This window comes from Myiozetetes cayanensis, unplaced genomic scaffold (assembly GCF_022539395.1).
Source record: "Myiozetetes cayanensis isolate MyiCay16 unplaced genomic scaffold, myiCay2020 scf3, whole genome shotgun sequence".
Lineage (NCBI taxonomy): Eukaryota > Metazoa > Chordata > Aves > Passeriformes > Tyrannidae > Myiozetetes > Myiozetetes cayanensis.
The window spans coordinates 13,049,849-13,062,703 of record NW_026087521.1 but is presented as its reverse complement, the minus strand read 5'-3'; the positions used below and the strand labels follow the sequence as shown (position 1 = coordinate 13,062,703).

The 12,855-nt window shown below is 36.1% G+C and overlaps 1 protein-coding gene across 8 annotated transcripts in view; it reads right to left on the bottom strand.

The window, feature by feature from the left end:
- KMT2E (lysine methyltransferase 2E (inactive)) overlaps positions 1-12,855 on the bottom strand; it is a 57,244-nt gene that overhangs the window by 26,754 nt on the left and 17,635 nt on the right. For all 8 annotated transcript variants that reach the window (XM_050325133.1, XM_050325138.1, XM_050325139.1 and 5 more), the window contains 5 exons: positions 12,240-12,424; positions 5,018-5,129; positions 4,440-4,669; positions 2,742-2,822; positions 1,656-1,714 (listed from right to left, as the gene is read on the bottom strand). In XM_050325133.1, coding sequence (XP_050181090.1) covers positions 1,656-1,714; positions 2,742-2,822; positions 4,440-4,669; positions 5,018-5,129; positions 12,240-12,310 — 553 coding nt within the window. In that variant the 5' untranslated portion in view covers positions 12,311-12,424. The remainder of the gene's footprint in view (positions 1-1,655; positions 1,715-2,741; positions 2,823-4,439; positions 4,670-5,017; positions 5,130-12,239; positions 12,425-12,855) is intronic.

Here is a 12,855-nt window from a genome sequence, read left to right as displayed (position 1 = left end):
ATTTAAAACATTGAAAAGATGCATTTGAACTGATGCCACTTTTGCTTTTCCAAATTGGAATCATCTATGAAAACTGGCCCTTTTACTAATGTCTTGTGAGAGTTCACACCCAAAATCACTAAGTCCTCCTCAACTAAGTAATAACAGTCAACATGAAGTGCATTTAGCCAAGATAAAGATGCAAACACACACATTCAAGTTATGTATTATAAATCACAGTAATCAACACTGCACTTATGACTGAGTTTTAGGCTAAAGAGGACCAGAATTTGTCTTTATTTTTAACTCTATTTGGATACTTGAGATTTACCACTTAGTAATCTCTTCTCCTACTGAATACATGTAACAGATTTAAAAGACTGCTCATCAGGATTAAGGGTTGAACATCAACTTCTTTTCAGCTCCTGTTAAGATTTTTCATTTTTCTTCCCTTTTAAGTTTATTGTAAATGATCAGACTGTGCCTACAAATCCCAAGAGATGACTTAAAGAGCTGAGACCATCAACTTCCCCTATCCTGTATGTAAACTCAAGTTCATTCTCACAGTATCATCCTACCACTCAGGGAACTCATTAACTCCACATAAATTATAAATCTACTTGTTCTATTCTTTAAATAGAATCAGCAAAAATAATTTTGAATTCTAAAAAAATTTTAGACTTTAAATTTTGTTGACCTAGTAGGTTAACAAAAATTTTACAAAAGAAGTTTGGTTTCATTAAAATGAAAAACAGACAAAACAGACAATGATTTAGTTTTATGAGTAAGACATTAATGCCTTTAACAGACTTTAGGTAGTTTAGCCCCAGACAACATGAAGTGTCAACTGCACCAAGAAGTACGATGAAGCCACACAGACTTCTAGGCCACACCACACATTTCAGATTTTCTGAAGTCATATTAAGTGGGCATCAGGACCTTACCTACATGGTATTTTTTAAAGAAATCTTAAAACACACTCCATTACTTTAGAGACATGATTTAAAACACGTTCAAGAAGATGACTGCCTCCTCATTTATTACTTTTGTAATAGAGCCTGAAAGTACCACCTGTCAATCAAAACTACTACAACATATTTTGGTAATGGCTGGAAAGAACTCCTGACATTAGGCCAGGTGAGTTTTAAAATTGTGTCAACAGGTAGGAGAGCTTATTTCATAAAACACAGTGGGTACTTGCACTACATGCCTCATCTAGTTATCAAAGGCAAACAAATCCTCAAAACATCATATTACCCAAGTTCAGCAACTTTTCTCGTTGTCAAAACAAACCCAAACCCATACCAAAACACACCCCCAATCTACATCCAACAAATCAGAATTTGGATTTCCTCTCAAAACTTCTTTTCAAAAAGAAATTAGACTTAGAAATCCTTTCATCTCAAAAGAAACCTGAATGTTCAAGAGATTGAATTACTCCACATTAATATGAAAAAAAGTAGTTCTGACAGCCATTAATAAAACACGTGGAACTGTAACAATTCTGATACGACATTATCTTGGTAATAATACAGTCAAATAAAAGGCATTGATTTACTGAACCTTAAATGCTGAAGGCTGTCAAAGCTGCACGAACCATGTATACAGTCTTAAGCTCTATACAGTTGATTTATACCTATAAGCTTTACTGAAGAAAAAGTTTAAGTTTTACTCACCTGACATATTTTCCCTTTTCCTTCGTTGCAACAGCACTGCCCTTTCTTTATCTAAACTCCTGTAATTAGAAAATAAATCAGTGCATCTAAGTATGAAAACAGACCTTTACCATTTCCCAATGACTATTACAGAATAAACGGTAAACTAAGTGAATATTCAGATACTGAGAAAACACGAATTGTGCACTGTTCCATTCCATTTTGATGTAAGGCACATACACGTATCCAAATCACTTGAAAACAAAACAAAACAAAATTTGATAGCTCAGAACAGACTGACAGTTGGTCCAGGGATTACAGATAAGCAGGCATTACACCATTTTCCTGCAGATTCTTCAGAACAATCATCACAATACAATACTGAACAAATATTCTATGATGACGAGGCTCAAATTACTTCTCAGAAAGAAAAGAACAATTTCCTGATATTTCAAATTTTCTGAACACTTTTTTTTTTGCTGTTTAATTAACAATCTACAACATAAGCAACAGTAGCATTTTATACTCTACATGGCAGGACAAGAACTATGATGGCAGTCAGGTATAACCTGCCTACCAGAGTCAGAACAAAAAGCCATCCTTGCCATGTCATATGACTTCAAGGTGGAGAGAATGGGGGATAGCAGTGGGGAGAGGGAGAGCACATGCAAGGACTCATTCCAGAGCAAGAAATCCTCCAAGTGATCCCTGCAGCCTATGAGAACAGGGCCATAACCTGAGAACACTGTTAAGAGTTCTTAATGTACAACAGCCACGAAATGAAATATGGAACAGACTGTCTGTGTATTGATCCAACTGAGAAAGGATCCAGGAATCGCTGCTATTTTCATATGCATTTCAAGGGTTTACTCCTGCTGCCTAGTGAAGTGAAACAGTGACTACTGGGCACAAGGGCATGGAGGCTGGTAAGACTGCCTGCATCAGAAATGCAGCTCTTTAACTGGAACTGTCAGGGCTATTCTACATGGTCTGTTTTATCTGCTGGTTGTTAGAGTGACCAATTTTGTTTTCCCCAGCAACTCGTCTTTTTCGTAACTCTACTCATTCCACTTTAATTCAGAATTCAAAATAAACCAAATTACTCACCTGGGTTGACAACGTTCACACAGATATATGTCAGGAATATGCTGTCTGTCAATCCCCATGCAGTCAATGTGCTGCCAGACACTTTAAGGAAAAAAAACAAATAAAACCTCAACTTTTAAGTACAATTTTAAAAACTGTGTGCACAACACACAGAGACAGAAAGGAAGCTGTTCTTTTTTTTTTATTTCTTCATCATTTTTGATCTTTACTCAAGTTGAATACTGCCTAAAACTGTATCTCAATCACCATCTTTGCCACCAGCGTGCCAGCTGACCCATTTTCTCTCTTGGAAACATTCCTCTTAACACCAGAAATAAAATGGTAAATTATCACAAGAGAGAACAAGACAGACAAATATCCACAGCAACAACACTTATGCTCTACATAGCAAAAAGTGTTCTGTTTTTAAACAAAAGGATTCCATTTTCTTTTAGGAATAGATATGTATTTTTATTTTTAGACACAGAAATATACACAAAGATATGGGTTTATTTACTTATAAATTTTAAGAGAACATTTAAAACATACACGTGGCATGACTGGTAGTACTGTTGTGTAGCACAGAAAGAGCTTTAACTGATTCCCACAGTCAGGGAACAGAGGCTGCTCGCTGAAGGCTAACCTAAAACAGTAGTTTATGCTCATCCCCACATTGCTAGAAGGATTAGGGACACAAAAATCGTTATCTTCCCACTTGCGGATTTACCACAACTCTTTCCAACTCCTCAGAGGTAATTGCTTCTTCAAAGGAAACAGACTAACTGGTGACTGCCTACAACTGCACTGCTGAGAGAACATCTTAATATGTTTCAAAATAAGGGGCAAAGGTTATCAGAATCAAGGACCACGAGAAATTACTAACAAGCTTGTTATGCAAGCAGACAGAAAAATGGAACTCAATTTAGTGTTTTAATTAGCTGTAACAATCATAAATACATGAAGATCTAATAAATTCAGCAGCATTCATTAAGCATATCGAGGGTAAAAATAGGGACTAATATTAAGTAGAAACATGAGATTTGTCTTCTCCTGTTAATTTTTCCAACTCCAAGTATTTAATAGCAGTCTTCTATTATACTGTGATCAAGTAGGTGCTTATGCATAATGACAGAAGTTTAAACATTTAACTTCAGCTTCTCCTGTAAGAATCTAGGTTAGTCTTTTCATACTTAATAAAAATTCTTAAAACTATATCCTTTGAAAATCAAAGAGTTCTTATCATAAAGATCACGCACAGAGAAATCTGTATTTGAAAAGTTTCTTTCATATTACTTTGCATCCTTCAAGTTGCCTGATTTACATATACATAATTCACCAAGATGCTTTATTAGTACACGCAGATGAAGTGATCCCTTGGTCTTTGTTTTATCATAGTAACAAACAACCTGGACAAAATACCAGAGACACATCCTTTTCAGAAGGGAAAAAAGATATGTCCTTATTAAGCTGCAGCGCACTTAAAGGCATGAACAAAAGAAGGAGTAGTCAAGACAGACTGGAATAAAGTATAAAATACTCACTGGCCTTAATCAGCTATCTTACCTATTAGAAAATCACATAACCTACAAACACTTTTTTGATGGAAGGAAATTCCCTGTCCCTCAACATAATTAAAACATCATTTAGTTACACTTCCTTTCAGTGCAGCTTGAACTTTTAAGTAATTTTTACCTTTTAAATTATTTTAATATCCATTACCTGCATTTGTCACAACAGATCATATATCCATCATCATGTGTAAAGCCACAAATGCATCTGGTAATATCAGTTCCATAGCTTCCATCCTCTGACGTACTGATGGTAGTAGCACTGGAGGTTTCATCGAAGTTGGGAGTGGTAAATATGCCTACTTCATTCTTGCTTATAAGCACTGATGGAGGAGGAGAAGCTGGAGGCGTTGGAGGAGGCCGAGCACCATAGTTATGGTCCTAGATTTTTGTTAAAAGATAAGTTATAACAACTCATAAATGCTCATACACTGATGGTTATTCAAGCCCAAGTGTATGAATTCACTTGGCAAAGAACTTTAGAGAGTTATTTTTTAGTAAAAGGTTAAAATTTTATTTCTGTCATTATTCAATCTTATTTTCTAATTTCTTAACTGTTTAACATTTAAGTCCACTATGTTCTGTACTCTCCTTCTAATCAACCATCTTTAGTCAACCTACCCAGCTCCCAGTAAGATATAGAAATATAAGCATGAATCAGTTTTTCCATCTAAGAACAGCTGATTTTACATAATACATTTTGTACAGAATACTTAGCACAAAACTTACTGCATAGGGCAAACCAATGTAACTGTGTGAATGCGAGCTGCTGGTATACAACTGGTGCGGATAACTGTTCGATTTTTCAACTACCACAGGGCTAGCTTCTACAGATTCTGGTCTGCAAGGCAAAAGACAGATGAGAAACAAATGTAGTTAATATGTAATTTATCTTAATAAATTGAAGGCATTTGCTGCACAATTTCTAACTAATTCCCTGCCGATTCTGTTTGAAGGCACATATAGGGGCAGGAACAAACTTGCACCCTCCCGGCAACCCCCTCACTCAAAAAAAAAAAAACAAACCCAAACAACCAAAAAAACCAAGAGTGGTAATAGGAAAAAAAACCTCAAACCACACTGAGCAGTAACAGAATCTGCAGAAAGGAATTCTGACTGAGAACTGAAGCTGTAATTCCAAGCACTGCTCACTGATAAGAGCCCTGCAGTGACACACAGCGGCAGTGACAGGGCACCACCCGCACCTACTGTTTCCACAAGTAGAAATCCTAACTAGGGCAAATCTATCTAAACAAGGTAGTTTCTATCGATTTATCTTTGAATAGAAAGAAAAAAAATTGCTAACAATTTGTAAGAAGTTTTTGTAATCAAAGGCAGTGCCTTCTTCAATATACAAACTATGTTTCCTATACACTAAACCACAACATGAAAGACAGGAAAGATAAAGGATACTAAAACAGGAACAGACACAATTTGAGCACAAGAAATTACACATTCATTATCTTTCTTCAGCAGTTACATATTCATGTGTGCATGCAAGTATACTCTCATGACTGAGAGAATCTTTTTCACTGCACAATGTAATTCAATCACAGTAGGACAAAGGAATTCAGGTTACCTAAAGTGTTTGTTTGTTTGTTTTATACACTGAAAGGCACGGCAAAATACCAACACCTAAAACTGAAGTGGCTTTGACTCCCATTAAAAGTCAGGCCTGGTTCACTTTACTTATTTTTATTACAAGTGAAGTCTATTTCCCATCACATATATCTTACTAACTCCTGGAGCTGATTTTGAAAACAAACTTGGTATTTCTGAAAAAGAATAGATACTGATTTTTTTTTTCTTAGACAATAAAATATTCAGTAGAGGCTCTGTTTTGCCATGAAGCCATACTAGTTTGATTTAAAGGACACAAGCAACTTACATTTGTTGGTAATACTTTTTTGTAAAAATATAATTAATTATTAGCTTTCTCAAAACAAAATACAGTATTTTGACATCTATTTGAAAGTGTTGTACTAAAGGTTTTGGTAGTCCCTTTCTTCTTATGACCTTTTCCCCATGTGAGCTTACTACATGACAGAATTGTTTAAAAAAAAAAAAAAACAAAAAAACCCCAAAAACCCACAACAGTCAAAAGCACTAGTGGGTAAAGACTTCAGTTTCTGGAGTCCAAGAAAAAAACCATCTTTTTTAAAAGATCAGTGTCTCCAACCATCATCAGCTGCTTTTTTAGAGAGTGAGCAAACACAAGAGCACACAAATAATATGAAGTACTAACATTAAAGATACAACTTCTGACTAGCATGAGACTAACTCTGACACTTCATTGCCTCATAAACCCCCAAAAATCCTTATTTACTTTCTTATACTACTTCACAACTTGAAAATATGATTTTATTTGGAGTTTGCTGGAATTAACTTCTAGAAGCAGCCCAAAACTTACCAGGTTTATAAAACCCATTACTAAAGAAAACCACAAAAGATGAAAAACTTGTGCCTTTCCAGCCAATTTGCCTTCACCAACATAACACATCTGTGTGGTAATCATACATCTGTCTCCCAGTTAATCCTTCTGATGATCAAGCCCAACAAAATGCCAATGAATGAGGCATCAGCTACCCTCCATCATGGCTAGGGCAGAAATCAAGTTCTTCTTCTCCAGTACATGAGGGTCTTGACAATTGCATTATTTCTACTGCTGTTCTTCACCATCTCCTGAATGGGACAAGTGGTAGCAGAGTTACTCTTACCCACTCTGCCTTCAATGCTCAGCCTCAGTCTTGTTGGGAAATACTCAGTTTTCAGAGCAGGAAGGCTTCCTGATACAGGACAGGCACGGGGAATTCTAGTACAATCCACCCTTCAGCAATGCCACAATTAATTTAGGAGAACTTCCTTCATTAAAAATAAGTATTACTATGACCTAAATACCAGCTACTTTAGCACAGGAATATGCAGTGAAAGATGCCAGAATGTAAGTGTCCTAAAAAGAGAGGTCATGTATTTCATCTACTATCTAAAAAAAATGAAAAGATACTCCAAATCTCTTGCAAAATCTGAGGCAAGACAGTACAGCCTCCTCCCTAAATCCATTTCTACCTACTCTAGCAATTTATAAACCACTTAAGAGAACAAAGTTTAATATTTAGAGGCATAAGAGTTGTGGGTAGCAGAAGCATTAGGCTTCCAAAAACAAAATACATATATCTATCTTCAACTATTTAAATACTCATAAAACAGATTCAGATCACAAGTTAGTAAGTAAAAAGCACAGCTTTATTTGAATAAAGAGAACCAGAAAAACAGTGGGAGAAAAACCAGGTGATAAAGAAAGGCATTTCAGTATTTCATTAAGAGTTGTAACAAATACAAATTTAGAGTAAAATCAGCTTATCTGGGGGGCACAGATACTACTTTAATTTATAACAGATGTTCACCAGAGCTCTGAACGTAACTGCTGCTGTTCCATTTATCCACTACACTACACTGGGGTGGGGAAGGAGGTGGCAGAGCATTCACTGAAGCCAGAAATTAACCACCATAGGTTTCCTTTACAGTCAACAGAAAAGTGATAAGGATCCCATAAGCAGTACAGAATGAGTATCATTTCTCCAGGGAATCACACACAGAAGTAACTGTGGCAGACAGGTCACTGAAATCCTTATCATCCCTGCTGTGCCCACCATGTGCATGACCTTAAAACAGAACACACACATTCTATACTATTATTTGTTCAAAGGTAAACCCTTCTTCTGAAAGGGGCATCTCAGAATTGGACATTTAGTGAAGGAATGTCTCTTGGTAAAACATTTAATTGTACAGATGATTAAAGTATGAGATACAAGTTAATTTAAAAATTAGGTTTTAAATTTCTGGAGGTTCAAGGAGCAGGGCCCAGGCAGCAAGGCAAAACTACTGTACTGTACACATCCTGTCCACCCCCCAATCTCACCATGGGCGGTCTTACAGACATCCCAAAAAGTAAGTTTTCAGGAAGAAAAGTGTAAGCGTTCACATCTGTGAGACCACTACAAGGTTTTCCTTGCTTGCATTTTTGGACATAAGCCAGTTCTGTAACAGACTGAGGTACTAAGCCTGTCAGCCTTCTGGTCATAGCACATTTTTCAGCTTCACCTCAAACAACTACAGTCTCAGAGTCCAACAAAGGCAGATATTTATGTTATTTTTGGTATTCATCAAAACTGAAGTGTTTGCATTACAATGTATCTGAAGTTTGACCAAAATACTAATATTACTTCCTAAATTAAATAATCATTACTGTAATAAACTGACTCCTATTTTGCTAAAATATTATATGTACTTGTTAAGCGCTGTGGTTAGCAATTAAAAACTGTGCAAAATATTCACAAGGAACAAAATAAAATGCTCCTGGGTTGCAATGATTTAAGAGATTCCTGTAACTTGCAAACAGGAACATAGTATTTTATCAAATCAATTAAAAAAGGAGAGATGCCTGTATTTTAAAAAAACTAAGAAACAAAACTCCACAGGATGTTCACTCTGCAAGTGAAACAACTCATGTTCTGGGTCATTTCTGTGTATTGTCAGCAGATGGCATTAGTGAGAAATTAAAAGCAACACAGGAAAGCAGTTTACCAAAACAGTCCCTACAAGCTTACACTTAACCTAAACTAAGGGAATCAACTGTCAACGATTAGAAGCAATTCTTCCCTAAAAAGTGATTTCCCCCACCTATTCCTTTTAAATACTGCTTTGTTTCTGACCATTTAATAATTTTTTTAAAAGTATGCCATTTTTGACTAATAACCAATATACAATCAGTCCTTAGAATTTGGGGCTATTAACGACTTCTAAAGAATGTAGGTCTTCAAACGGGAAACAAAATCTCATTAAAACTAAAATATTCAAAGGCAAGTGGGTATCCAAGCTTTAGGCTATGAACACTTAACTAACAGTACTTCCTGAAAATGTGTCAAAACTCCAAATGGAACCTTCTGCTTTCACACATGCTTCAGCAACATCAGTCTGCCACACGCTAGTTGATAAGGTCTGATTTTCAAGTTCAGGTTTGTTTTCCATTTGTACCAGCACACCTGAGCACTATCCGGCTGAAGGTCATCGTAGATAAAGGAATACAACATATTTTGCATGACATTTCATCTATCCAAACACATCTGTCAGGCTTCAATACCTCCCTAACAAACAAGCACTGCTTTTCTACCAGGGAGTTGGTTCTGCTCTCTGAACACCTCGTAGCAGGCCCTGCAAGTACAGGCTGGCCCAAGATCATCTGTATGTAAGTCTACAACAATGCTCATGATTTTTTCTTAGGGATACTGAACTCAACACAGCGATCTGCACACTGTGACTGTGAGGTTTATTATACAGGCCTTCTCTCTAAAAACCAGAACAGTACTATCAATGGCACTTCCCAATATGTAGCTTATACCTGTGCTCTAAGCTACACTTGTACTCTCTGCAGTCAGGAGGAACATTTTGAACCTTCCGAAATGGCTGGTTCTGCTACTGGTCCTTACCAGTAAGAAGTCACACATACTCATCTTCAGTAAGATCTACAAATTATGCCAAATATGTGTTCTGACTACTGTGGTATTATGATCATCTATCTGGAGATCCCACTGAAGTACATACAAGAACAGGAGTATTTCATCCAATTTTTAAGACGTTTAAACCTTTTAATAAGTTATTCTTACATACCTACTTGCTACAATTATTAAAATAATATGTGAAACTATTAATCACATAAACTATCCACTTTTTTTAAGAGGTTTATGCCTTGGTTCAAAGCATAGGGTAAAATATTTCAGCAGGGACGGTACTAAACAAAGAGCATTTTCCTGGGCTCCTTCTCATGCATAATAGGGCTTGCCACTCCCCCATTTTTGTGTTTGCTCATGCTTCAGCAACTGATGAAGTAATATCAGACCTGCCACTCACAGTGGAGAAATTCCAACTCTTCCCTCGTGGAAGAATCCCAGAACTTGCTCAAAGACCATCTCTGACTGTTATTAATACAATCTATATACAACATGTTACTCTCTGGAGTGAAAATGTACCATAAAAAAAAAGATATAGATCATATAGATGGTGATAAAAAGGTTTACGACTGTGTAAACTGGTAGGTTAGGGACACACCTCAGTGTCACACTTCACTTTGGACACTGACATGGCTCCTCAATCAGCGTAAGCCAATCATGCACCTACTACACATATTTCAGTGTAAGTACAGCAGAGATGATAAGAATTAATCTAACTGGTAACAGTCACTTAACATCTGAAGAAAAGCAGTTCCTAACTGGGTTGCTCTGCCACGGTATCAAGCAAATAACACACTCTGAACTCTATCTTGTTTATACTGACAACTACATTTATTTATTTTCATTTCAGCACGGCATGCTGTGTCTGCAAGGAATGTCAGCAACCTCGGGAATCATGACCTTCTCTAAACATAAAAGTGCAGGAAAAGATAATGAAAAGAGTTGTGAACAGTTCACTAAATTTAAAAAGCTTCTGTACCAAGGTAATTAGTATTCATGATATGAAGAAATAAACATTAAAAATTTAATGTGACAAAAAAATGAAATGCAAATTCTTGGTTCTCTTCAGAGAAATGGTGCAAACTTAGAATAGCCTTATATATAACTGGAAACACAGGAGAGAAATATCCCTTTTAAAAGCTGTTAAAGAGTTCTGTTCAAACTTTCCTTCAAAGTTTGGAAGGAAAACACTTCCTAAACAGATTAATACTGCTTAGCACATGCTCTCAAGCAAGTAATGAGTGCAAGCTATTGAAACTTGTGTTATCCAATACACCTGTTCAAACGTTTTATATTTATAAGAAAATCTCAAGCATGTACACAAACTAGAAGTCTAACCCATTTTTTCAGTACCTTACACAAGCAAATGTATGTTTGTGGCAACCAAAGATAGGGAGCCTTTAACATTACTACAGAAAGGCTCAGAGGAAGGATAAGAGTAACACCATCTCAAGTGGTGAAGAAAACCAAACCAAACCCCAATTCAATAAAAATTATTAATTTCACATTTCTGCTAAGAAATTTATATTGGTTTTTTTCATATGTATATGTAAAGAACTATATGAGATTGTCTGTGGCTTACACGAACTATCCTGATCTTTAGCGTCATTTCACACCCAACTCTTCCCCACAAAACCTCGCCCATCACGCACTCTACTAATGCAAAAGCAACAATCAGTGATCAACAATACCTAAAGTGTAGCCCATCAGTACCTAAACTCTGGCCCATCAGTACTCGGGGGAAAGGATGGGGGGGTGTGGCCGAACCAATCACAACACAAAAAAACCTCCCACAAAACAAAGTAACAGAAAAATCCACAAGTCACCCTCCCAGTCCTCCAAAATGCAGAAATTCACTACATTTATTTCATGCAAAGCAGAGTTTACTGAATTCAGGATTTCACTGGCTCTTTTAACCCTTTATACACACTCACTAAGTAAATGAGTAACAAGTGAATTTATATTAGGTTTCCAATTAGAAATAACTTTGTGAAGACATGGTATTAACTAACTAAGCTAGGCCTTCAATTTTCATAAATACAGGCACCCTTGTCTCAATTACTACTACTGTTTTGCAGTTTAACACACAACATTACCTTTCTAACATGCAAAGTCAAAAATATTTTTTACACAGTTAAAAAGGAAACTGAAATGTCAAGTACTTTAAGCATGAAAAAACAAAACAAGTAGCATCTTTATTTCTAATGAGCAAGAAAAACATGCATCTACAGTAAAGTTTAGCTTCTCAGCTTTGCTCCCGCTGAAGAGGAAGACACTAACTTAAGAATAAAGTGACAGTTATTAATTAAAGTAATTAACGATTCAACAAAACTAAGGACACTCCTAAGTTCTCTCCAACTGTGTTCAAAAAATACTCAGAAGGAAAAGATAAAAATAATTTTAAAATACGTAAGTAAACTTACAAATCACGTTCATATACTTACTCTGAGCCTGCAGCCATTTCCAAATAAGAAGTATCTGCTGTGTCAACCCCCAATGGGATCACTATGCTCATGACGTTCGTTTCTGATAAATTCGATTACTACGGAGTCCTATGCATTGGTATCCAAAACACTGGGGCATGCCAGCCACAGTGCTCATTGCAAACATCTAAGTGCATCCACAAACCCTGCCAAAAACAAAACAAAACGTGCAGGAGACTCAGTCAGTTCATTTTAAAACCAGGTAATTTTATATCACATTGATTTTAATAAAGAATTTCTCACCTGTACCTGCCACAATTATTTCGTTAGTTTTATTTTACACTAGCAAAAGGAAAACATTGAATTTCAATCATCTTTAAAAGTTAACTTCAAATACACTTCTTTTAAGACTGCGATGATCATAATGACTGAACTTAAAAACATTACAAACTGACAAAATATATTATCATTCAAATTAGTGATTAAAGCCCACAGCATATTCAGGGAGATGACAGAGACTCACTCTATGGCAGATTTACCAAACATGAAGAACATCTGCTTACTGCCTTACATTGTCAAAGCCCAGTTGCTATACACCTTTCAACAAAAACTGGTTACAGAATTTTTCAAGCAGGTC